The 26,411-nt window shown below is 42.0% G+C and overlaps 2 protein-coding genes across 16 annotated transcripts in view; one reads left to right on the top strand and one right to left on the bottom strand.

Annotated features, from left to right (window-relative positions):
* sulf2b (sulfatase 2b) overlaps positions 1 to 20,035 on the top strand; it is a 118,733-nt gene extending 98,698 nt beyond the window's left edge. For 4 of the 13 annotated variants that reach the window (XM_085147235.1, XM_085147233.1, XM_085147234.1 and 1 more), the window contains 9 exons: positions 3,217 to 3,457; positions 5,427 to 5,619; positions 5,722 to 5,818; positions 7,277 to 7,371; positions 7,449 to 7,508; positions 7,654 to 7,823; positions 8,036 to 8,178; positions 9,568 to 9,691; positions 15,347 to 20,035. In XM_085147235.1, coding sequence (XP_085003361.1) covers positions 3,217 to 3,457; positions 5,427 to 5,619; positions 5,722 to 5,818; positions 7,277 to 7,371; positions 7,449 to 7,508; positions 7,654 to 7,823; positions 8,036 to 8,178; positions 9,568 to 9,691; positions 15,347 to 15,792 — 1,569 coding nt within the window. In that variant the 3' untranslated portion in view covers positions 15,793 to 20,035. The other 9 variants (XM_085147242.1, XM_085147238.1, XM_085147239.1 and 6 more) reach the window with 6 other exon arrangements.
* Positions 20,036 to 21,670: 1,635 nt separating this feature from the next.
* The window catches only part of LOC146494045 (myosin-7-like), a 32,085-nt gene continuing 27,344 nt past the window's right edge, over positions 21,671 to 26,411 (bottom strand). For 2 of the 3 annotated variants that reach the window (XM_085147231.1, XM_085147229.1), the window contains 5 exons: positions 26,295 to 26,385; positions 25,936 to 26,015; positions 24,310 to 24,414; positions 24,122 to 24,217; positions 21,671 to 23,002 (listed from right to left, as the gene is read on the bottom strand). In XM_085147231.1, coding sequence (XP_085003357.1) covers positions 22,835 to 23,002; positions 24,122 to 24,217; positions 24,310 to 24,414; positions 25,936 to 26,015; positions 26,295 to 26,385 — 540 coding nt within the window. In that variant the 3' untranslated portion in view covers positions 21,671 to 22,834. The remainder of the gene's footprint in view (positions 23,003 to 24,121; positions 24,218 to 24,309; positions 24,415 to 25,935; positions 26,016 to 26,294; positions 26,386 to 26,411) is intronic. The other variant, XM_085147230.1, reaches the window with a different exon arrangement.

Raw genomic sequence — 26,411 nt, forward strand, 5'->3', positions numbered from 1 at the left:
AAGGCATCACCTTCTCCATCCTTGCACAACAATAGTCAGATTTTTTTATAATCTCCTGAATCCGATGACTTCACTCCTGATGTTATTATTCTACTTTTTATTCGAGCTGCTTATTCCTCAATGCATAATCTTATTCCTCTCTTTTACTCTGGAATACCTTATTTTTCCTGATTCTACTCAGTCATGAGTTTCACTGAGTTTGCATCCAATGACTCCTGATCTCATTACGTGTCCCTGATTGCATTACCTTACCTCCAGTCTTAACTTTACTCCAGAATATGTTCCTAATTTTCACTTCTCTCCAGAAACCTTATTTCACTCCATTCACCAAATTAATCAAATTCACTCATAAAATTATCAGTTTTCCTATAAATTTGGCTCCATTGAACTCACTTGACTCCTCATATCATTTCTGTACTTTTGATCCCATTACTTAACTCTGATTGCAGTACTTTATTCCAACCCTTTGCTCCACACACACTTTAGATCAGATTTGTTTGGAGCGTTCCCTTTCCTTGTTTTTTCTGTAAACTTCCTTCTGGTAACCCATTCCTGGTCCCATTATCACTCTTTTAAATGACTCTTATCCTTTTCCTGACTCCAGAATCCTACTCTGTGCTCCGTTCCGCTCCCAATCCCATTAAATCGTTCTTTCAAACCTTATTATTTTCCCAATATCCTCACATCCCATTTCTAACTTCTGATCTGAGACTTTATTCCTGATTCTACTCGTTTTTATTATTATTTCATTCACATCACATTATCACATTCACTCCATTCCTCAGTCATAATCCAGTAAATGTTCCCTTTGCTGGATTGCTTTATTCAACATCTCGTTGCTTTGTTCTGCACACTCCTATTTTACTCCAGAATAATGTTCCTGTTGTTGTTTACAGCACACCTCACCACTTTACTTTAGTCTTCATCTCATTATTTGAGTCGTGACTTCATCGTTTCGTTCCTCACTCGGGACGCTACGTTTCTCGATCCAGTCATTTCTTCCTGATCCCATCATTTTGTTCACAACTGAACTGATTTACTCTTAATCCCTGTTTAATCCTCGTCTAATCACTTCATCCAGGTGCTATTTACTCTCAACTCCATAACTTCCAGAAATCCGAACCCCATATGTTTAATTTCTCCGCACTCCTAACTGCTCCTCCACTGCCAGTCTCATCGTGTTACTTCTACGATCCTGTCGTCACTCCTGATCCTGTGGCTTCAATCACAGTCTCATTGCTCATTATTCCTGCTTCGCTTTGACAGAACATGCAGACTATAAAGTTTGCACTCTTCCCGATGCAGTTTTTCTTTGGTCTGTGCAGTCCTCAGTAACAAGCTGTTTCTGGAATAAAGACGGGAAAGCTGGGATGGCTACCGCTCCAATAAACAGAGACTTGAAAGAAGCCGGGTAGACTTGTGTCGCAGAGATGAAAAACCAGATGTCATCTCTGTAAACCCGACACACACAATAACTGCAGTAACGACTGGAACGACCAGAACACAATGGACTCGCCGAATGCCGCAGCATCAAAGAGACGTGGAGAGAATCGAGATGCGACAGCACAACAGAAACTTTTCTGCCAGACATTCAGAGCTGTGTCACTGTGTTTGTGTTCACGCTTGTTTGAGGTTAATTACACTTGTCGAAAAATCCCTTTAGCAAGTTGATTAGTCTCTTAGCAACAGAGTCTGCCAGCTGCTGGGTTGCTGTGATAAACAGCCCCAAGAAAACTGCATACATGTGTGTGTGTACTTAATAATTCAGGCATTTGTCGCTCTTTAATAAGCGTGAGTGACTCAGGGCAACAGTCGGAATTCATCCGGGTCACGCTAATCTTCTAATGAACAACTACAGTCACGATGCAGCCGGTGCTGAAAGCAAAAGAAGACTCTGAATGTATCGTACGTGTTTACGAGGCTCGCCTTTCCTACCGCCTTCACTCAAAGCTCGGCAGGTTTGTTACGTGCTGATCAAAGCAAATCCACGTGAACGTTTCGAACCCTCACGAGTCACGAAGCTCTCAAACACCTGTCCAAGGTTCTCGTTTTCAGAGGCTCTCTGCCTCGTCTTTACCTCCTTTAGTAAAGTGACTCTTTTCATAGCTTCTATCAGGATCCTGCAGGAGCGATCGGAGAAAAATGGAAGCTTTGTTATTTTGTTCTTTTTGGTTCCACAACAGCTTTCGAGGATTTTGTAGCCGGTGGCAGAGAGCAGACAAGAAGCCAGTGTGATTTGTCCTGGAAACATTGTGTAATCAGCGTTTACCTGATGTGTAAAAGGAAACCACTCATGTTTCAAACCTACGAACGCCACTCAGTGCAAGTCTGGCGTGTTGAAGCTCGGGTGTCCCTGGTTGCTGCCCCTGGAGTATCGCCGTAATCAGCGGTTTAAATCACGTGCATGTCACCTTATTTAATATAAGATTTGGATAATCAGCCAATCATCACTGATTGTTGCTGGGAGTTAACGGCCCAACCACAGAAGTATTTCAGGGTCTTTTTCAGTCACATGGACAGGATGGCGTACGAGGCCTTGTGCAGTAATGAGTATAAGGTGCGTTATGCCAGACTCAACAAAGAACTCTGCTGTCGGGCAAAGCGTCTGATTTATCTGCTGGTTTGATATTCAGGCTGTGAGTCAAAGAGCTGAAATGAGCCTCTGCTTGGAGACTTCGTTCTCCCTGCAGACTGAGGAGCTCTGAGCTGCTGCACGTAAGCGTCTGGAGATTTTGCTGTTTCACGTCGGCTGTTCATGGCCCGATGTATGTGAGGATCTTTAGCCCCAATCCAAAATTTCATCGACCTGAACAAATCAAAGCCTGACATCCAAGACCAGCAGCAGTCAGTTGCCTCCCTCGCTCAGTGTGATTACGGCGCTACACCGAACCAAGTGGACCAAACAAGAGCTTTTGTTAAGCGTGCGTGTTGTTGTAAATTAATTCTGAGGTTTAATTTTGTGATTCGTGAACTTTATTGTTGCATCTTTTGTAAGTTGTTGTATATGTGACATCACATCCTGCCTGAAGATAATCCTTATACGATCATCAGGATGCCGTTTCCCTTTTAACTTCCAGCTTTCAATATTCGCGTTAAAGTATTTATTTATATTTTATTTATGGAGCTTTTGTATGCTAACATTTGATGTTGGGAAAACTAAACCAGCTCCTCTGAACTGTTAAAAATATTTCCTCGCGCTCGATTTTGTGTGTGCAGAAGTGGCAGTGTGTGGAGGACGCCACGGGGAAGCTACGCCTCTTCAAATGTAAGAATGAAGGAGGGGCCACGAGCTTCCAGAGGGGTGTGATTGGCCGTCAGCGTCCAATCAGCATCAAGTCTCAACTGTACCTTCCAAATTCTGGTGCCTGCGACTGCGATTTCCGTGACCTGCGACCTCTGAACCTTCGACCCTCCATGATGAAGCCGTTCAACAAGAAGCCTTTCTTCTCCAAAAAGAGTGAGTGTTAACGCTTCAGACCACCAGGGGGCAGCAGTGATTATTAGGCATGCACCATAATTCTGTGTTGGGTTTAAAATGGAAAACTGTTGAGCGCCATGTGTGAGAAGTTTAGCAGCTTTTCTGGAATTCTCTGATTCCTTTATTAAGTTTCATCCATAATCATGTTCACGTTTTGGCTGCTGCCATATTGTTTTTTGGATCCGATCACGACGTTAGAATGAGGTTTTTTAGCTAAAATAAGCAAAAATCTCAAAACTGAAGCAGAAACTTCTTTGAATGGTTTGAATTTTAAACCCGAGTTGTATCCAAGTGGATAGTTTATAAAAAAAACAACCTGTCCTCAGTTTGGACCACCAAACTGTCCATGGTGGTCCAAACGTCTGTAAACAAGTTTTTTAACGCTGTAAATTTGCTAATTTTAAATGGGCGTCTGTAGGCATTGACTTGGTTTCTGAATGACAGTTTTTGGCTTCCGATGTGTGCCGCCAGAGCAATTCTGACCTGTCGGCGTGCGGACGAGGCCCTCGCAGACTCGTTCCAGAACGTCCTGCTTGGCCTCGACTGGGCTGTGATTTGGAGATTTTGTGCTTCTCAAGCTGTTTGTTTTTTGCAGTGTGGTGGGGTTTGTGTCATCATGCTGCTCGCGGTGTCTGCAGGATGCGAAGGGATGATCGGATACGTTTGGATGATGCGTTTAAAAGAGTGCCAGGACAAGATGATTGTTGTTACTGACTCTACAGTGGTTTCATTGTTGTGGATGACTGGTGTACGCAGATGTTTTAATCCCAATGATTAATAACTCAAACGAGCACCTGCACACCGACACGTCTGACAAACTCCTGCAGATATGACACATTAGTGCCGGTCATACTCACCAAAGAAATGTCAGAGCTTTTGGAAAATAGTACAAAAATGTTTTTGCATGACACTTATTTGCAGTTTTTAATTTTCCAGCTGCTGATTGCTTCTGATTTTAAACTTTCATTTTTTTCAGCAGAGCTGTCGCTGCTTTGTGGTAATAAGTTTGTCATGAAACAGGAGCCGCGGTTCATATGAGATGATATGAGCATGGCTGTGTGTGCTCAGAGAGAAAGACGGTGCATAAACTCAGACGTGTCAGCTTTCACTCCTCTGATTGACAAACTCATCTCGCCAGGATGGCACGTTTGATGACACGTTTGATGACACGTTTGAGGCGGCTCGTTGCGGTCGTAGAGGAGTGCACGCTCTTGTCATGGTTCGGATCATTATCTCCGAGTTCAGCAGTGTGTTTGGCTGATCCTGTGTCTGATGGATTGCTACTTTGAACTCTGTGGTTGGAGGCCCACATGTTTAAATAATCCATTTGTCAGACTTGTTCAGATGTCACATTAGAGCAGAAATTTAACTGGGAAAGTCCTGCAGCTGTTGTTCACAGTACCACTCGGAGCAGTGACTGTTGTGCACGAGGCTGGGTTTGTTTTAGCACACAGCAAGCACACATGGTGAAATGTTCCTTCTTAATTCCTTAAATTGAAGCAGGAACAGATTGACTCTTACGTCTGTGTAACGAATAAAGAAGTTATTTTTAGGTCAGTGTCCAACAGTTTGCCACCAGAGCTTCCAACCTTTCCTTTAATTTTCTTGTGAAGAGCCTGTGAGCGAAGATGTTTTTAGATTTCCAGGAGAGATAACCTGGTTTCTCCTGTTTCAGAGCTGTTGTTCTCAGGCCGCAGCTTTGTGGTGTGATGCTGACCTCTAATGTCTGAGGACAGCACTGCATCACCCTTATGGTGGTAGAGATGCAGATATTTGATGAGCTTTAGTTTAGCCATTACTGTAACACTGAGGCATGTAAACGTGTACTTAGAGACTGCAGGAAGTGGATTTTATTGTGAAGGGCAAGAGCAGTGTGATGATAAACTTCTTCTTCTTCTCAGTGGTGATGTTCGCTGAGGTGATGAGCTTGATTGTGTTTGTCTGTCAGAGTTCAAAACCCTGAAGAATTACTCCAGGAACCGTTACAGCCGCTCTCTCTCCATGACGAACAATTACCCCGGAAACCAGAGCCTGGCAGGCTGGGATCAGCCAATGAGAGACGAGTCTGAGGACGAGTTTAGCGGGATGGGAGGAGATCCCAACGCCGTGGTCACACCCAACTCTGTCAAAGTCACTCACCGGTCAGTGATGCTTGTTTTTTTCGTTCTGGTTTAAAATCTGCCGTGTTATGATACGATGCTCTTTAACCAAACACGACTGATATTAAATCTGTTTCCCTGCAGATGCTCCATCCTGGCTAATGCAACAGTGAAGTGTGACACGGGAGTGTATCAGTCCCTGCAGGCCTGGAAGGACCACAAGCTGCATATCGACCACGAGGTAACGTCCTTCTCACGTTTCTGCAAAAGCCACACAGCAGCACGAGTTAGCGTCTCTGCACTGATGTGACCACAAACCGCATGTGAGGTGGACATGAAGCCCATTTAAGTGCATTAGGTGCATTGTTTCTCTTCTGTATTTGATCTCTGACCTGAGGAAACACTTTGCTGATGGTTTTGCTTTCTTTTGTTTTAAGTCTTATCATTTCTAACCTGTTTGAGTCAAAAACATGAAGGAAGGCACATTTTAGGCCCGCCCTACCTTGTGATTGACAGGTCACTATCACTGCTTCACGGTGAGATTCATCACTCGCTTGTGACTTCTGGGTTCAACAAACTAAGCTGCCAACAACCAAAACACTTCACAACTTTAGTGACTATGAACAGATTTTAAAACAACTTTTTTAAAAGCTTTAATTTAATCTAAACTTGACCTTCTCCAAAGGTAGTTGTGGTACCTAAACCCCAGTCTCCTGCTTAAAGGTTTTTGTGAATTACCCCCTGAAGCTCTGGTTTATTTACTGATGTTTCCACCTGAAATAACATCCCGCAGTCACATGCAGACACAGTAGTGCTGAAATGTTGAATCAGTCAGTTGCTCTTGTCCCTTTAAACTGAACCGTCCTCGAGCTTCGAAGCTCCTGACTCAGCTTTTTCTGAAAGCTGGAGGGAGGATGTTCATAAAGTGCTTGAGCCGCTCCGCCTCCCCACGATCCATCTGCATGTTTGATCAGGCACAGATTCTGCACCGTACGCCCGACCTAACGAAACCCCGGGGTCGTGCATGTGTGAGGCAAGCATCGTGGAGTCGGTTTATAAAGCAGCAGAATAATAAATCGAATTAGTCGTCATGTATAAAAGTAAGAAAACAGTCCAAATTAAGCACGATTTAATGGGAACGGTTAAACACAGGGCACATTTAAAAGTCAGTGATCGCAGTAATTACACCAGTGATTACTCTGCTCATTGATCTGATCCTATTCTAGCTGCTGGGATGTGCAGAGTGTGGATAACATTAGCATGTTAGCGTTCCCGTGTCTGTGCAGACTGTTGCTGCTGTTCCGGGTGAATGATTCTGTGACAGATAACTGAGTGTGCCGGGTTCCTCTCTCTCTCCACCTCATTAGTTTACAACTTCCTGCTACAGACCAGGATGCTGCTGTCTGCTGGACTGCAGCCACAGCTCCTGACAGGTGTGCACAACACGGCACACCTGTCAGGTAAACCTGGGAGATGCAAATGAATGAAATAGGACTAATTGGTTCATCCAGCTAACAAGATCTGCAGCATCTAGGCAAGCAGTCGTGCTCACCCAGCCAATCAAAACAGGAAGTTAGAGAGTGAAAAAGACTCACAGCAGTGACGCTTGTTTTAAAAATCCCAGCTCACACCTGACGCCGCAGAAGTTTCTGCAGAATGTTATTAGTGGCCCTGAATGATACCTGTGACTTTCTCTCAGATTGAGACTCTGCAGACGAAGATAAAGAACCTGAGAGAGGTCAGAGGTCACCTGAAGAAGGCCCGCCCCCAGGAGTGTGACTGCAGTAAATATCTGTAAGTAGCAGAAACGTGCACGCCACAGTTTTAGATTCATGCACGTGATTAAACGCGATGTGACGTTTGTGTTTGAGGTACAAATCCAAACTGAAGAACAAACTGAGGTACAGAGGAGGAAGTCTGCACCCGTTCAGGTGAGAATACATCAACCTTTGTGGCAATAAGCCAGCACGCCATGGGAACGTGTTTACATAAATGGCCCCGGGCAGCTACATCCTACAAGCTTTATCTTTGTGTGTGTGTGTGTGTGTGTGTGTGTGTGTGTGTGTGTGTGAGCAGGAAGGCCGGGGCTCGGGACAAGAAGGCGTGGCTTCTGAAGGAGCAGAAGAGGAGGAAGAAGATGAGGAAGATGATCAAGAGAATCAGAAACAATGACACGTGTTCAATGCCAGGACTCACCTGCTTCACTCATGACAACCAGCACTGGCACACGGCGCCGTTCTGGACGCGTAAGAGCCGCCGCTGTACTTAGTGATGATTATCACGGCCCTGAGCGTTCTGACATCACGATCTCCCGTGTTTGAGCTTTCGAGCGTTGTTGTTGCAGACGTTTCTAAAAGAGAACCACACTTTCTAAAAATGTCCTCGTTCTTCAGGTTTAACCAGCGCAGCAAGAAAAATATTGTTAATGTGAGTGTTTGTGTTGGTGTTGGTGTTGCAGTGGGTTCATTCTGCGCCTGCACCAGTGCCAACAACAACACGTACTGGTGTCTGAGGACCATCAACGAGTCCCACAACTTCCTGTTCTGCGAGTTTGCGACTGGCTTCCTGGAGTACTTTGACCTCAGCACAGACCCGTACCAGGTACAGAGCAGCTTTCTGATTTTAGCTTCTGCGTTAGCTCGCTGACATGCCTCCCAAAGTCCCAAACTCTAACCTCATTTTGGCTTTAACCCTCAAACAGGTCTGTGAAAGGGAGGGAGGGGGGGTTTAAAAGTCAAACTGGTCCTCATGAAAAATACGTGGTCATGTTCATCATCATTTTTAATCTTCGGTTTCCTGTGAGAAATGACTTCACTCACTGCAGTCGTCTCATCTAAAGCATTCAGTGAGTGTTACAGCCGACCTCTACTGTACGACCGCCCGTGTGTGATACGTTCAGGAGACATCTGGAAATGAAAGCTCCGAAACAGAGCCTGGGTTACACCCTTTCCCATCAGACTCGTGTGCTTAAAACAAGAAACTAAGACTTGTGTCTGGCTGTCTGCAGCAGGAAACTACATCTGGATACCACTGAATTTAATTTAATTACATCAAGACTCAAGAATATAAAAAATCACAACAACAGTTGCCTCAAGGCGCTTTATATTGTAAAGTAACCCCCTGTGAACAAGCGCTTTGGCAACAGTGGGAAGGAAAAACGCCCCTTTAACAGGAAACGTCTTGGGAGGCCATCTGCCGCAACCAGATTGGGGTCAGGAGAGAAAGACGGGACAAAAACACACTGGAAGAAGTCAGGGATGAATAATAACTAATGATTAAATGCAGAGAGGTGAATAAACACACAGTGAGTGAAGAAGAAGCACCCAGTGCATCATGGGAATCCCCCGGCAGCCTACGTCTATTGCAGCATAACTAAGGGAGGATTCAGGGTCACCTGGTCCAGCCCTAACTATATGCTTTAGCAAAAAGGAAAGTTTGAAGCCTAATCTTGAAAGTAGAGATAGTGTCTGTCTCCTGAATCCAAACTGGAAGCTGGTTCCACAGAAGAGGGGCCTGAAAACTGAAGGCTCTGCCTCCCATTCTACTTTTAAATACTCTAGGAACAACAAGTAGGCCTGCAGAGCGAGAGCGAAGTGCTCTGATAGGGTGATATGGTACTACAAGGTCATTAAGATAAGATGGGGCCTGATTATTTAAGACTGAAGGGTTTTCAGGGAGCTTTTAGGAAATCCTGATAATAACAAATTACAGTCGTCCAGCCCAGAAGTAAAAATCTGTAAACTAGTTCTTCAGTGTTTCCCTGAGACACGATGTTTCTACAGGTTTGCATATTTCTTTCATTTATAAATGACACACATTCAGCCCGACAGTCACACTCACAATGCACACGTCCAAGAAACTCGCATGACAGCAGAAATGTGGAGTTCCTGAGGCCCCACAGCTGTTGGGCTGATACACATCATCTAATTTACCTGAACACAAACACACAAACTACCGTCTCTCTCTTTGTCTCCTCATTTCTGTTTCCAGCTGATAAATGCTGTCAGCTCTTTAGATCGGACGGTTCTCAACCAGCTCCACGTGCAGCTGATGGAGCTCAGAGGGTGCAAGGGACACAAACAGTGTAATCCTCGCACGCGCTCAGTGGAGCCAGGTAAGACAAACACACACACCTTGGACAAACGTCATTCATATAGCTGCTCTAAACAGCACCGTTTTTATTGCTCTGGAACTCTTTCACTATCCTTCCTCAGAAATATGAATACTGTAAACTTTAACTCCAACGCTCAGCTGGAGCTGCTGTACTTCTGCAATTCAGACAGCAGCTTCATGCATTTGCATATTTCCACCTGCAGATATGAATGAGCAGCGTTTGTTCCCTCAGCTGAGCCTGTGCTCTGTTATACTGATGGCTGAATTCACTGTCGTGGCTTTTTAGAACACTTACTTAACATAAGAAATCTGCTCAGCAATGAAGTTTTCTGTGAGAGAAAGCAGCTTCGTGGTTCTTTGTTCTTTTTAAAAAGGTGCAGAGTACGTCAGACCTGTTCAGCCGGGGAGGCGTGTCTGTGCTGCCCACAAAATTAGCCTGGATTCAAATTCAGAGCCAGTGGCTGCAACACTGCCTCAAAGGTTTTAAGCTGTTCAGGGTTCCAGCGAGATGTGAACTTTCTGAAATTTAAGATAAAGATACAGGTTTTAAAATCAGGTTTTAAACATTTTAAAAAACACGGTGGTTAGAACTAGGGATGCAACGATACCAATTTTTTCAAACCGATACGATACCGATACTTGGATCTGAGTACTTGCCGATACAGAGTACAAAAACCGATACTTCTACCACACACACACACAAATGCAATGAATTGGAAGACAGGTTTTATTTTATTCTCTGCCGATAAAAAAAAAAAATCTTAATAAAAATGACCACAAAAAAATTTCAAGTGAAAAATAAGCACTTCTGTTAAATTATTGCAGAGTCTCCACATTGTAATTTAACAAAATATCACTGAACTATTGTTACTGTCTCGAGCTTTCAGAATAATAAATAAACACTTCTGTTTGGAATAAAATAAATACAAATTAGGTTTGAGAATAAAATTAACTTTTAAATTGTTGCAGAGTGTCCATATTGTAAACAAACAAACAAAATAACAAAAGTATTCAGCATTGACGAACGAACTCCCCATCTGCCCGTGGATCATCAGTCCACTGTGCCGTTAAACCGAGGACTGACATCGCGCACACACTGCTTGTCTTTACCTCTTCAGAAAGTTTTGGCACCATTATCTCCCTGATGTGTGGGCGGCTGGGAATTTCATATCGCAGCTCGAGTATGCTGAGAAGAATCCTCTGTTTTACACGACCGGCATTGGCTGGTCATCCAGAGCGATAAAATGAGTCAGAGCCTCTGTTATTTTAACTGTCCGTGGATTTTCTCTTGACATTTTTCATCGCTTTTCCAAAACCTGAGTTAAAGTTGGCTGTTCCACACTGCTGACATTTTGTTTAGCCTAGCTACAGCAGCCTCCAGTTTCTCTTTTTTATCTGGAGCCGCCAGTCTGACTCGCCTAACCCTGTGCCTGTTTAGCGCGGGATGTCCCCCTAGTGGCCAATCTAAAGAACTACAACAAAAATGACAAGCCACCCTCTGATTAATGAAATAAGTTAGTATCGGTTCATGGTATCGGTTAACTTTCACGAGTATGAGTACACACACATTTTACAGTATCGGCCCCGATACCCAATACCAGTATCGGTATCGGTGCATCCCTAGTTAGAACTGTTGCCTCACAGTAAGAAGGTCCTGAGTTCGATTCCAGCATCAGGCTTTGGTCTTTCTATGTGGAGTTTGCATGTTCTCTCCAGGTAATCATGCAATTAGACTTAGACTTGAACTTTTATTGTCGATGTGCACTTGCTTACACACTGAAATTCAGAGTTAGTGGGATTAGGTTAATTGGTAATTTCCCATAGGTGCAAATGGTTGTCTGTCTCTATATTAGACAAGTCTATCCCATGAACCCTGGGATAGGCTCCCTGAAAAGGATGGAGGAAAATTGTATCAGAAGAGATGGAAAGATGCATTTATAGTCAATAGCAATGGGCCAAAGTTAGAGCCCTGTGGCACTCCATTACTGAAAAAGGCGTTTAAGTGATCATCAGCAGCAACTTAACTCCAGCTTCTCATTGTGACAAGTCAACAACAAACAAGCTTTATTCGTCACATACACATTTGTGTCCGAGCTGCAGACGTAGCCTCGCCATTCCAGGGCTTAGTTTTAGGACCCTTACTGGATACTGGGTGGGAGTCGAACTTGCAACTCCCACTCCAGAGGTGTGTGGTCTTACCACTACACTGCAGTGTGTGTGCATTCAGGCGATCCTTGATCACATGATGCTGCTGTACTTGATGATCAGGGACAACAAAATACCTCATCACAAGTGGCCTTGCCTTTGCTCATCAACCAATCAAACTGTCTTTTCAGCAGGAGGGCGGGAACATGGCAGCTTTCATGACTACAGGTACACACACACACACACACACACGCTCGTATATAATGTTTTTCTGCTCTGAATGCTGCATGATTTCCTGATGGAGCTGAGGGCTGCTGGTGGTGAAGCAGAGTGTGTGTGTGTGTGTGTAACATGGTGTGTGTTTGTTGCATCAGGCTGTTTGAGAGGAGGAAGTGGCAGAGAGTCAAGAAACCTTCATCGTCTCGAACCCTGTGAGTCTTCCTCCTCATTTTCCTCTTCATCTGACCTGCATGCCGCTTACTGCCTTTAACTGTGTGTCTGTAACATACAGTAGAGATGTGAATAAAAATAAATAAATACAGTAAAAGTTGATTTAAACAAGCTGGTCTCCTCGTGCACCTCTGGACGGCTCTCAGCTCAGCTGAAGTCTCGGCCTGTCCACCTGCACTTGAAGTACACAGCGAGGCAAATGTGGCGAGTAGAAGCACATGACCGCAGTCCTGGTGTGGAGAAACGTGGGCACGCTCCACAGTTTGGCTCATTTCATCTGAATGTTGTTCCTCAGACACTTCAGGACATTTCCAGCTCCACTTTGACTCAAATATCACCCTGAGCTATAACCTTTGGAGTGAGCTTCAACCAGAGACCGGCTCTCGCTAACAACATCTTTCACAATAAATTTAAAACAAAAGTTCATGTTTGCACTTAGTGTCACTGCAGGTCTTCAGCCTTGCTGAAAGAGGTCTGCAAGTGGCTGACAGGATGACTTCGAAGGGTCGAAGGTCATATGTCTCCTTCAGGTGTCAAAATAACTTCCAGCTGTTATACTAAAAACAGACCTGAGAGTGATGGATCAACCTTTACTGATGCTAATAGCTTTTTTCTATCCAAAGGAAGTGTAAATATGACCTGAATTTCAAAATAAAACACTGTGTGGAAATGCTAACTGATGTCTGTTTGCGTCCACATGAGTACTGAGTAGGGCTGGGCGATATGGCCTAAAATTCATATCGCGATATAATTTGAAGCACGTGCGGTAACGATACATATCACGATATATTCTTTTGTTCTGTATAACGTGTTTTCCACACTATAAGGCACACTTAAGATCCTTTCATTTTCTCAAAAATCGAGAGTGTTCCTAATGTATGAATTCTGGGTGTGCTTACTGACCTCGAACCGATTTTAGCAAAGTCAAACGAACACTGAGAGTTAAAAACGGTCTAAATTCTTTCATCTTTAATTAAATCATCAGCGTTGCTGCTTTATCAGGTGTAACAATTAAGTTTAACATCCAGGCATCCATGAAAACAGAATTTACTAAATTTAACGGAGTTAGAAGTTAGCAGGAAGTTAGCTCGCTAGTTTCCACCTAAACATTTCATAGCATGTTCTGACTGAGAGATTTTTGAAACTAATTAAAACGTACAGCTCTGCTATCACTTCCAACATAAATGAAGACAGAAAAGTAAACGGCGATGGCGTTTGTAGGGTTACTGAAGTTGGGCTAGCTGGTATTTAATGTTGTGCTACGTGATTGCTAGCGACACAGCTACGTTAGCACAACATTAGCACAGTGAAGCTGGAGGATGAAAGTTAACGTGAGGGATTCTGGTGGTCAGGGACAAATGCAATCGCATAGCAGTTTTTGGCTTTCCCCATATTTCAAGAGTGCTTCATCTCTTTGCTGTGACTGTCGCCCAGCATTTTGCAGATGATAATGGTTTTAGCCGCTGCGATGCTTTCAACCAAAACAGGCGCAGCTTGATGACATCATCAACATGCGCTATTGCGATAGAGCGATATCTCTATCGTTGGCCAAATTTATATCGTTTCTATCGTATATCGTTTATATCGCCCACCCCTAGTACTGAGGAGTGTAATTGTTACCAGCAGCAGGAAATAACTCATATGATGTGTTAGATGTTCTGGTTTTATCAAAAGTGAAAGACTGAAGGTGCAGAAACCTAAAAGTAGAGTGTGTCTAGTTTAAATAATTCATTTACTGACTCGTGCTGTTTGGCATAGGGCTGGGTATCGTCACTGATTTCTAGAATCGATTCAATTCCGATTCACAAGGTCCAGAATCGATTCGATCCACGATTCGATTTAATTCGATTCGATTCGATTCACTTCGATTTGAATATGGGAAATTTTGACAGTCAGAAATATTATAATTCAGATTAGTACATTTACATATTTTTGTATCTATAAAAAGGAAGCTGACACACCAAGACTTTATCAAAGGTGTGAGCGTCACAGCAGAGGCCTTTGTGTCAAAGTAGCTGAAGATAAAACACAGAAACACATGAAGGTGATTTTTCCTGGCCTGGGATTCTATAAAAATATTCTGCAGTACATCAAAAACGAAAGAAAACCATTAATCAACATATGAACGTTACCTCTGAAGTTACAGCGGTTTTATTAGAGACACGGCTTAGCGTTTTGCATTTTGCATAATTTTAAAAAGTTTAAATTTGTTCAGCATTGAACGGCAGAAATTAGGTTTTCTTTTCGGAAGTATATAAAACGGAAAGAAAAAAAAGTCGGCCGATAGCGCTGTGAACAAAGGTAGACTTGTGCGTAACAAGCAAGCGAATAATGCAGAAAACCGTACAGAGAGAGAGAGAGAGGGGGAGAGAGAGAGAGAGAGAGAGCTGTGCCTCATGGTAGAAGCAAAACAGTAAAAGTCAGAGTGAATTCATGACTTTGTTTATGTGAAGCTTAGTTTGGATCTTCTTTTGCTGCTGGTTCGGTCAATATTGTTTGGAGAGACATCAAACTAACAGCTTTACAATCAGCGCATAAAGGGCGTGAACACAAAGCGCGGACCCGCCGACAGATCAGAATCAGCGCGCTGTCGGCTTTCAGCCCCGACTGTGAGAAATTCGACATCTAACTGATTCTGATCCGCAGGCTGCGCTGTGTGTTTAAGTCTTTGTGCAGAATCCATGTTCCTGCTCTCATTTACTGTTTTAGCTGTTTGGTGGTTGTTGAAATTTTGTGAGATTTCACCTGAGATTCTGGCATTTCGGGCAAAATAAATTTGTATTAAAAAATCGATTCAGGATTTTAATGAATCGATTTTACGTAATCCAAGCCAGAATCGATTTTAATCGATAAATCGATTATAAAAACCCACCCCTAGTTTGGCACCTTAATAAAGCGCGTTTGTGTCTGAGCCGCCTCCTGTGCTGCTGCCTGCATGGCCTCTCTGCTGTAACTACTGTAACTCACACTCTCAGTGCAGACACACAACTGTGGTTCAAGTCTGACAGTGTGTGTGTGTGTGTGTGTGTGTGTGTGTGTGTGTGTGTGTGTATCCAAACAGGGGTCCGATCTGGGATGGATGGAAGGGCTAAACCTTTAGATTGGTTGAACTCCACCCACATCAGCTCGAAGGTGGAGGGCGTGGTCGTCAAGACATCATCACCAATTGACCACCACGGCTCCGCCTCACCTGTCAGCCAATCAGCTTCTTTAGTCTATGTGACATCACCAGGACCTCCCACCCTGCCGCTCAGGGAGACACTGGGACAAAATAGTCGACGCACCCCTCCACTGGGTGCTCCCGCTTCCTCCTCTTCCTCCCTTGACGAGGAGAGGAGCACCATGTGGAGGAGCAAGAAGAAGGAGGAGGAGAGGATGAGGAGGATGATGATGGGGATGAGGAGGAGGCAGAGAGGTAGACGAGAAAACCCTGATTGTAAAATAAAAGCAGGCTTGTTTGAGGAAAAACTTTTTGCTGTTTCACACCACCGAACATCAATCTGCTGAAAATCGATTCTTCTTATCGACTCCTGTTTTCATCTCGTCTCTGACAGAAACCATGTTGCTTCAGGTGTTCATGAAGCGCTCTTTGAGTTTAATTTTTTTCAGACACCAACGCTGCGTCAGTTTATAAAAACGTTTCTTTTCTTCGTTTTTTTTGAGCGACTCTGTTAAAGACGGAAAAGTTCAGATGTTATTTTCCCATTTTTGTCTCCAGTGAGGGAACAACACAAACAGCTTCTGCCGTGATGAAATAAATGTTGCGTACCAACCTCTTAACTTTATTTTTGATACATTTTCTTGCTATTACGCTATGTTGAAAATGGTAAATTGGTATTAATAACAAGAAAATGTTCATAAGGAAATGTTTTTCCTTGATACAGGAAACTTTGCTCCATAAAGATGGAATAAATTAAAAAGAGGAAACATGTGAACCCACTATGAGGACGAACATTTGTATTTTTTATGGCTTTACAGTTTTTTACAAAATATAATATAATAACCTAAATCATAAATATCATAAATACTGAAAGCAGATAAACGGTCACAGTATAACCAGAATTTTGTTTCCACAATAATGAATAAATAAGTAAATTAAATTCACATCTCTTTAAAACAAGAACAAATATTTTAACATATTTTTGAAGCTTTGGGGGAAAATGTTCCAGCTGCAGTAAAAAACTTGTTTCTGACATTTTTATCATATCTGAGTTTTATAAGAAACAATGACATGGATACTAAAAGATCTTGGAAATGTGAAGTATTTTGAAATTTACATTATTATCTGACACATTTCCTTAGGGGGGAAATTGGTATATCACAATAACAGGAGAATAAAGTCTGATGAGATTAAAAAGTAGTGAAACTTTGTTGTGACACAATATCCTGAGTCCATCTTTATTAATCAGCTTTTTAAAGGTAGTAGAAGTTTTGACATATTTTCACATTCTTAGAAAAATATTGTTATCACTCGATTCATCTTCAAAGCTCAGTGAAAGAAATGTAATGATGACAAAAGAAACCATAAATAAGTGTAAACGAGTATAAAAGAACTTTAGGCTGTTTTCATGATATGAAATTAAAGTTTTAGTTTTTAATAAGAAAAAGAGGTAAAAGTATGATTTTAAAGCTCGTTGAAATTTTGAGATCATCAAAAATATAGTAACACATATAAACATAGTTTCACTCTGATTATGTGAAGTTTTACAAGAAACATTGTTAACATGCTGACAGCTGGGATTGTGTTAGTCAACTCAGTTTAATTCTGTTTACACAGCGCCAAATCACAACAACAGTCGCCTCAAGGCGCTTTATATTGTCAGGTAGACCCTTACAATAACACATACAGAGAAAAGCCCAACAATCATATGACCCCCTATGAGCAGCACTTTGGCGACAGTGGGAAGGAAAAACTCCCTTTTAACAGGAAGAAACCTCCAGCAGAACCAGGCTCAGGGAGGGGCGGGGCCATCTGCTGCGACCGGTTGGGGTGAGAGAGAATTATAAAATAAAACATTTCATTTTCATTTTATTTTGACGTATTTATCAGTTAAATCATCTCATCGTAAGGAGAAAACACAGAGTACAGACAAGTATGAATTGTTTTTTACGATGTTACTTTTCATGGGCTGTTAAATCATCTGTTTGGGAATAATAGTCTACAAACAGTTATTTTATTATTATCATTGTTTTAAACTACACGTGAAAGATGGTTTTAGAGCCTCAGTGCTTTGGTGGTCAGAAACCTTCATCAATGAACTGGGCATCACTCAGACATGCATACCTGCTAATTACAGCTAATTAACAGGCTGATAAAGAAGAAGAAAGATTAGCACAAATCTCTCAGAAAGTCCTGTTAACCACATTTATCAGGTAAATGTAGTTAGAGAACTTGTGTTGCAGACACATTTTAGTCTGTAGTGAGCTTGGTCGTTGTTGGCCAACCTTTGATTCCATCTTCTAATAACAATCTTATAAATGTAAGTAAGAAAGCTGCCATATACGTCTCATGTTTACATTATTCCTTGTAAAAACAGAATCTCATGATAGCAAGAAAAAATGTCAAATATAAAAATGAGAAGTTATTTTTCTATTGAAACGTTTTTGTCATAATTTAGTATAAGAAAGTATTTTAATCTCTGATATTCTGATCATGATGAAAATGTGTTCGTGTTGAACCTCACAGTGAAGAGGCTCGCCATTTTTACACAGAAGCATAGAAGTGAAACCTCCTCTTCCTCCTCCTCCTCCTCCTCCTCAGGTGACCTCCCAGTGGCCTCATTTGTTCTCCATGTTCATATTTAGTCTTTCTAACCATCCATGAGGACTTTAAAGGACCTGCTCTCCCTTTTCCTGTTGTTACTAAACGGAGACTGAAGCGGACGCCACAAACTTTAATGCCGACCACTCTGACATCACTGCTGATGCAAATGTGATGTTGCTTTTTTCCCCTTCGCTAACTTGGGTGTCGGTTACCGTAGTGACCGACAGCTTTATTGATGACAGAGCTACAGTTGTACTAACCTGGTGGCTGACTACAGTTCCCATGATGCAATGCAGCAGCCCCGAAGAGAAGAACACGTCAGAGTCAAAGAGAACAAACAATTGGGGGAAAAGGTCTGTTAGTGTCTCGTGAGCCGTGAAGCGAGGGCACGGTGATGATGTCATCAGGTCTGGAAACAAGAGTTCACGGAGATCTGGTTCGGTGTTTTGGTTTTTTAACGCTTCATCGTCCAATCACGTTGTACCTACACACCTTCCTTTTGGTTCAGTTGTTTCGTCCGCTCAGCTGAGTTTTAAAGTATTTTTTTTTTCATCTAGATCAACAACGGAACATATAAGATGTAAATTGTAACTGTAGAAAAGCACGACTGGATTCACACAGGAAGTCAAAACGTTGAAGTCGTTTATTTTTGAATTTCCACGTCTGAATATTAACGCTGAGTGTTGAGAGAAGATCACCATCAGTACAGCTGGACAGGAAGTGATTTCAGGCTAAGCCCAGGTTTCTGTCGGGGTCCCCTCAGATATTCTGGCTCCGTCAGTTTTCTTACCTACATCTGGTCCCGCTTGTGTTTCTTATATTTCCCAGAATGCTGTTCAGCTGTTCGTTTTATGGACCTGTTCTGCGTTTCAGTATTTTCTGTAACATATCAGCTGTCCAGTATTGGATGTTCATATTAAACATGGCCAAAGTTCAAAACACAAAGGTCAGTGTGTACAAATAATCACCGCGAGCGCTGGGCTTCAGACTCTCAACAGTCAGTTTCAGACCATTTTTTCAGTGCTTGGGTCTGTGTGATGTCATAGAGAGGAAATATCCCTAATATTGTCATTTCCGACACAGCCTCACCCACCTGCAGCAGAAATCTGGATGGTAGGAGCTAAAACAGGCAGTGAACCGAGCACCACAGCCCTGTTTAGCATAAAGAAGGATTATTTTGAACTTGGACTCAGCAAAAGCTACTCTAGAGAGTCCAAGGCTGAAAATGTGGAGCTGGAAATTAGCAGAACAGATGTCGGTGAACTCGGTGATCCAAATTATTCGTTCCCTGAAGTTAGTCGTACGTTATAACAGTCTGTGTGATATCATTTTTTTAAAGTTTGGATTTAATGTGTGGAGTACCGAACAGCTCAAGGGTGAAGAGGGAGATCACACAGTGACCTAACATGATATCATAACACCACAGTGAGACAGCTGTTCATTGGCTAATCTCACGCTAATGTCATATCAGAGTTGCCATGATGAAGAGTTCTGGAGGTGATTTCCTTCCTGTGTGAATGCAGCTGTCACTCTGCTGTCTGTAGACGTTTTTTCTTTCTTTCTTTAACCCCAAAGTGTATTTTGCTCTGCGGTGCTATTTGCTGTCTAACAGATATCTAGGAAAAACCTTCTGGTTGTGTTTGAATGTATTTGTAAATGTGTAGGCGTGTCTTCTGAAGACGCACACGAGAACCGGACCGATGTGGTCCAGCTGAGCCTGGACAGACGCGCACATACACACCTTCACTTTATCCACCCCGACACACACGCACACACACACACACACGCACTGAAGGACAAACTGCAGAGCACTTTGATTGGAGGATACAGGGGACGAATGAACCAATGGCGGGTTCGTGGTGAGGCATGATGTAAAGCTGCCATGTGCAGCCGGTTAATACTGATCTAACACACCTGTACAGTCACCCACTGACCTGTGGATACAGTGATTGGTTTTAGTTTGTGAATAAAGTGTTGAATGCCAAACTGTGCCTTTTCTGTCCAAAGTGTTTTTGTCTGCAGAAACGGATCACTACAAAGACAAAAAATAACCACAAATTACATTTTTATTTGCTAAAATCATTAATGAACTCAAACTTTTACCTTAGTAAGTCACAAAATAAAATTCAATATTTTATGTCAGTTTTACACTGAAGATTTATAAGAAAGAAAGTTTCCCCAGGAATAATGAATGATATGGTACGTGCTGCTAATCAGATTTACTTCACTGGTGTGGATGCATATGTGAGCACCTCTATAAAAAAGATGTTTTGGCATTTTGAAATTTGTAATCCATCATTCGAAGTAAGAAAGTGGAAAACAATCAAAACAGATGCCAGTAGTGAACCTCCCAGCAGATTCCTCCAAAGGTCCGACAGCAACGCTCAGAAAAGCTGTAAAAAAATGTAAAAAGCTAAAAAAGATAGCACGTTAAAGGTTAAAGTTTATAAGAAAAAGACTGAACAGGTGTGTCTTATTTTGAAAGGTTTCCAGGAAAGAGTCTCTTCCCTAAAATAAGACCATGACAGCACAGTTTAGATTTGCAAAGCTGCAAATGAATAAACCGCAAACCTTAAAAAATGTCCTGTGGACAGACGAGACTAAAGCAGAGACGTTTGGTGTCCTCCTGACGTGCTGCTGCAACAAACAGCACGAACACCAGCTGTCAGCACGGCGGTGGAGGGATGATGATTTAGGCTTGGGCACCTTCGGATCACAACCGTGAACTCTGTATACCAAAGTAAGATGGAATCTAATGTGACATCATCTTTGTTACAGTGACAGACTATCACTGTAATAATTCATAGGCTGCATCCAGGCCGCATTTGAAGGCCGATTATGTCAACGCGACATGACGAAGGCTGCTCCAAATGCGTCCTTAATTTCCCCGAATTTGAAGGATGGGTCGGGTGTACCGTTCGTACCTATCCCAGAATTTGGCTACTGAACTGAACATGATATATAAGTCACTTAGATAACGTCTAAATATTTGATTTATTTCAGTGTTTTATTTGTTCCTGAGTAAATCAGTTTGGCTGAGATTAAACAGTTTTCACGCAGCTGAATAAACAGAAAACTGATTAAACTGAAGTGTGAGATGATCGAGAATTTACTCCAGTGTCCTGTTATATTTTGACGCGAATCTGAAGGCGAGACCGTCCCATTTCACAGCCTCGCACTTCTGCCCTTCTCGGTCTTCGGAGGACCCGGCCCACGTAGACCGCGAAGGCTGGGTCCTCCGAAGGATGCAGGCCCTGAATTGAGACACGGCTAATGATCCCAAGCTCTGCAGCAGATCAACGGCCCAAAGTTCAGACATGAACCGGACTGAAAGGCTGTGACGGTATTTTACGAGAGCTGTGCAGAAATGAAAGAACAACATATAGAGGAGTGGACCAAAAGCAGCAGTCAACAGCATCAGGCTTTTATTGGTCACTACACAGTAAAACAAATAATTATAAAGCCACACATCAACATACTTACAGTCTGAATATAGGCACATTTCTTTCGTTTGAACTTCTTCACTAGTGGGCAGAGAAAAATCAGCACTGATGTTCCATCCAGCAATCAGAAAACTTTCTTTTTAGCTCCATTTTTGGTCTCCACCACCTCTCGAGTATGTTTTCCCCCCTTCGGTTAAACAGACGATCTCTAAACGCTGTTTTTTCTTTCTTTAATTGGGACGTTACAGTCTGACACCACAAAACATTTACAAACCAAACTTTTTATGCACAAAAACCACAAAATCATCTGATTCAGTACTGACATAAAACATTTTTTATTCATTTATAGTTTTATTATTTTTTTATTGTAACGACGCTTCTTTGCAATAAATCCTGTCCCAGTTGAAAGCCGGTTTATTTCCTGTTTGTTAAATGGTTGCACATGTGTGTTGCAACCATGAAAATCTTCTCTGCCGGTGTCAAACAGCTCCTTCTGCTACTGACTCTTTGGTGTATTTATTGGACTGGATCATGATTTTATAATACCAGCAGTATTTTCATCAACATTTAGTAAGTCTCAGGAAATAGCCACAGCCTCACACTCTGTCACCACTATGACAAAGCTAACATCCTGCATCTTATGTGCACCACACAAACAGTCCAAATAAAAATACAACATCGTTAATCTTTACAATGAATTTTAAATCTATCACTATTAAACCAACAGTGCCAGTCTACATGAACTGATAGATACACATCCCAGTGGTATGTACACAGCCCTGTAGGTCTGTACAGTTGTCTTTTCCTGGATTCGGCTAATGCCTGTAGAAATACATGAAGTACTGACACATACGAGAAGCAAAACAACTATTTTTAGGCCTTCTTTCTTTCTTTTCTTTCTTTCTTTTGGTTACATTATTTTTCCAGGATCGCTGACTGTGGAAAGATTAAACTGCTATTTTAAAAAGATCTTTATAGTCTTCTCTTTAATTTGTTAAGCATGCTGAACCCCGCTGAAAACAAACAAGCATAAAACTGTTCAAAACAAATTTAAGGAGGTGAGAACTGATGCTTCCCCCTCTGGGCTTACGCACGGCTGACATGATCGCTCGTATGTTCTCGCCGCCCTCAACACTTCCCTTTCAAACCAGGTTATATTACTTTTCATTGAAAAAACGTATTGTCGTACAGTAGATGCAGATGTACAAACACACTGGATAAAAACACACAGCAGGTAACAAACAACACAGTTGATCAGTGATGGAGATGCTGCAGAGCTTCATTCAGTGATCTGCAGAGACACGAACGGCTCATTAGGAACACTGATGGAAGCAAAACAGCGTTAACCTCTACGAGCGTAACTCACCATGGCGACCTTGCTGGTCTGTTCGCGAGTTCGAATCCTCAGCTTGTTGACGGTCGTCTCGGCGATATCTGCTCTCTCCTCGGCTTCGTCCAGGTCGTGTTGGACTTTGCGGAAACGTATGGTACTGCAGCTCACCTGCTCCTCCTGGTGGACAAAAAGACGATCCCTTTTAAATAGATGTTATTTTATATATTTAGATATATTTTAAGAGGAAGAGACCTCCAGCAGAACCAGGCTCAAGGACGGGTGGCCATATGCCGTGACCACTGAGGGGCGGGGCTTTTCTAGGTTGCTCTCTGTTGATGTCAGTGTTTGCAAACTGTGCATTTACTAAAAGTCCCAAATAACTGTGGCGCTCAGGAAATAACTGTACTTTTATGGAGGGTGGAGTGGGTTGACTACACAGGTAAGCACACTAATTGTTAATTAATTTAATTAACTAATTAAAAACTAAAAACAAGCAAATAAAAATTAAAATAATAAATGCTGTTTTTGTTTAAAGAAAATCTCCCAGAATCATTGTTGTTTTAATCTGAACATGCTGATTATGATCTAAATTTTCCTTCTGTGTTGTCTATGCAGGAAAAGTCCTGCTAGTCATTTGCAGTGTTGGTCAAGTTGACCAACACTGTTGGTCACTACAAGTAATCAGTAACTAATTACTGATTACTTCCCCCAAAAAGTAATCCCATTACTTTACTGATTACTTATTTTCAAAAGTAATTAATTACTTAGTTACTTTATAAAAACACGATTTACAACCTGAATAGGTGATAAAGCGATAGATCTTTCAGCCCAATTCTACTTTTTCTGCATAATCATCATACAAAATGTAATCAAATGGAAAAGTCTCTTTTTAAAACTTGTTTTATTAGTTTTAATCTTTTAACTTTATGCATCAAGCAAAAATTTAATTATCTGCAACATTCTCTGACTGGAAGAAATTAGTTTAACATTTAAACCTATTTTCTGCACATTCCAGCACATAAAATAAAATATTTTTGTGTTTACACTCAGTCTTTCAAATAGATGCAAGTAAAACACAGCAGAAAATAAATAAAGTCAATCTAATTACCGTTTTTGCAATAGTAATCCCTTACTTTACTCGTTATGTTTGCATACTTGCACATGTTTCACATTAAAAGCTCAGACGTGAGTCCCTCCGTGGAGGAATATTGACCTTATAGAAATAAAAAAAGATGTTTTTTAATCATTTTAATGCTGATTTGCATTTTATAGACTCGAGCATTACTGAACACTCACAGCGTTCTCAGCTTGTCTCTTGTAGCTCTTCACTTTGGCCTGCAGCCTTTCAATCAGCTCCTGCATCCTGAGCAAAGTCTTTTTGTCCTCCTCCGACTGCACAAAAGCACAAAGATCCAATGAAAACACAGAAGACGGGACCAACATCTGTATGACAGCAGCAGCTGGATGCAGTGAGGACCTCACACCTGGTACGTCAGCTCCTTCACTTTCCTCTCGTAGCGTCGAACCCCCTTCTGATACTCCTCGCTCTTCTTCTGCTCCACAGTCAGCTCCGTCTGCAGCGTCCTCACCTGCACACACAGCAGCTGATTTATTTCCTGCTGGTTCCCTGTTACTGATATAGAGGAGCAAAACTGCCAAAATCAAGCATGAATACATAATTAAATGACTCAGTAAAAAATATGCAACTTTAATTGCACTATATGCATGCATCAATGAATCTATGACAAAAGGTAAATTCAAATGTAAAAATGACCAATAAGAGGAAGTGATTTAAAAAAGGAAAATTGAAAAACAAAGTATCAATTGATGTTACATTTTATCAACTGCATTTTTTAGTGCATTTAATAGTGCGTTCAGTTTTTTTGAGTCATTTACTTTTCCAGTTTTCATTTTAATGATATTGGAGCAAGCAGAGGAATCTTAGCAACAAATCCTCCCTCAGAGACTGAGCTCGCTGTTCCTCCCCAAACAGGTAAGAAGAGTTTTTAATTAAACACGTGCTGCACGGCGCTCCCGACGGTCAACAACAACATAACCGACCTCACTCATGGTAAAACAGTAACCGTCCATGACTTTGAACCGCAGTATAAACAGAACAGTCATGTAACCGTAAACAATAAAACAAGAACATCTTAACAGCAGCACGTGTCCCAAGGCATGATGGGAGATAACTGGCCACTCCCCCAAAACACAACAATACATGAAAGTGTTTTATACTGTAGGCTTAAACCTCAACAGTCAAACAAGCCTCCTGTGAGCCAGCGCCTGGCAACAGTGGGAAGGAACAACCTCCTTTTAACAGGAAGACACCTCCAGCAGAAGTTTATACATGCTGCCTACATTGTTATGCAGCAGATACCAGTAGAGCAAAATTGTTCCCAGCACAAATATTCTTTAACAATTACTTCTTTGATAAACCTCAAATACAGATGTTTACCCTTTTTTAAGATGACTTTGGCAGAGACAGTTTTTTTCTGTAAATGTGCTTTTTTGGAAACTGACCTAAGAAGTTACTCAGACGTTTTGGGGTTTTATTTATGTAATGCATGTAACACATGCACCGCTGTACAGAAGAGTATCTGTATGACAGAAATGAGGATAAGTAGAAAGTGTCCTTGTTAAACTAGCAGGTGTTGCACTTGTATAGGAATTTCTTTCACTTAGGTATTAATCACATTATTTTATTGTTTTAACATGTCTGACACTCATACTGTAAGACAAATGGTAGGGGGTGTAGTCAGGATGTTGGGGGAAACAGGAACTCCACGGGAAGAGTCTTTTGTCTCTTCGAGGACTTTAGGAAGTAGCAAGGGAGTGTGAACCTTAAGGTGTGAAACAGCTGTGTACTGCCTTTGTTGCTGGAGAAGGTATTTAACTGAGAGCCATGCTAGGCTCAGAGAGACTCTGCTGACCTGCCCCGCGGTCATGCAGGCTCTCCATCAAGCTTGGTTGTCTGTGTGCTTTGATTAAAGAATGTTAGCTACCGCTCGCCGCTCGCCTGCAGGCTTTATTTAAGTGGAAAACTTCCACAACACACTGAAACTTGATTTAACTGTGACTGATGGTCCTGTGACTGAGCTTTCACTCACTGTTGTCTCCAGTTTGTGGAGTTGTTTCTTTCCTCCCTTCAGAGCCATCTGCTCCGTTTCATCCAGTTTCACCTGCAGTTCTGTCAGAAGAACATAGATGCTGTAAAAACACGGTGACGTCTGCAGGTGAACTATGTGAACACGTTATCATCTACAAGTGAGGAAATAAGAATATACAGTATATCGTTCAGATAATCCAGATAACAAATGTGCCAGAAAGCAAACAGACAAGAAGTCTGTGCTTTTGTTTTGGCGAGCTCATTTCTATTGTTTCTATTAACCTACCATGACAACAGGTGACATCACAGTCGATACATGCAATTTTAATCTATTTATTTTTGTCAGCAGTGTTATTGTACCTTTTACAGTAGACTCCATGTTCTTCTTCATTCTCTCCAGCATAGTGCTGCTGTCCTGCTCCTTCTTCAGCTCCTCCGCCATCATGGCCGCCTGGTGAAGCACAAACATTGACAGAG

Source organism: Neolamprologus multifasciatus, chromosome 20 (genome assembly GCF_963576455.1).
Source record: "Neolamprologus multifasciatus chromosome 20, fNeoMul1.2, whole genome shotgun sequence".
NCBI lineage: Eukaryota > Metazoa > Chordata > Actinopteri > Cichliformes > Cichlidae > Neolamprologus > Neolamprologus multifasciatus.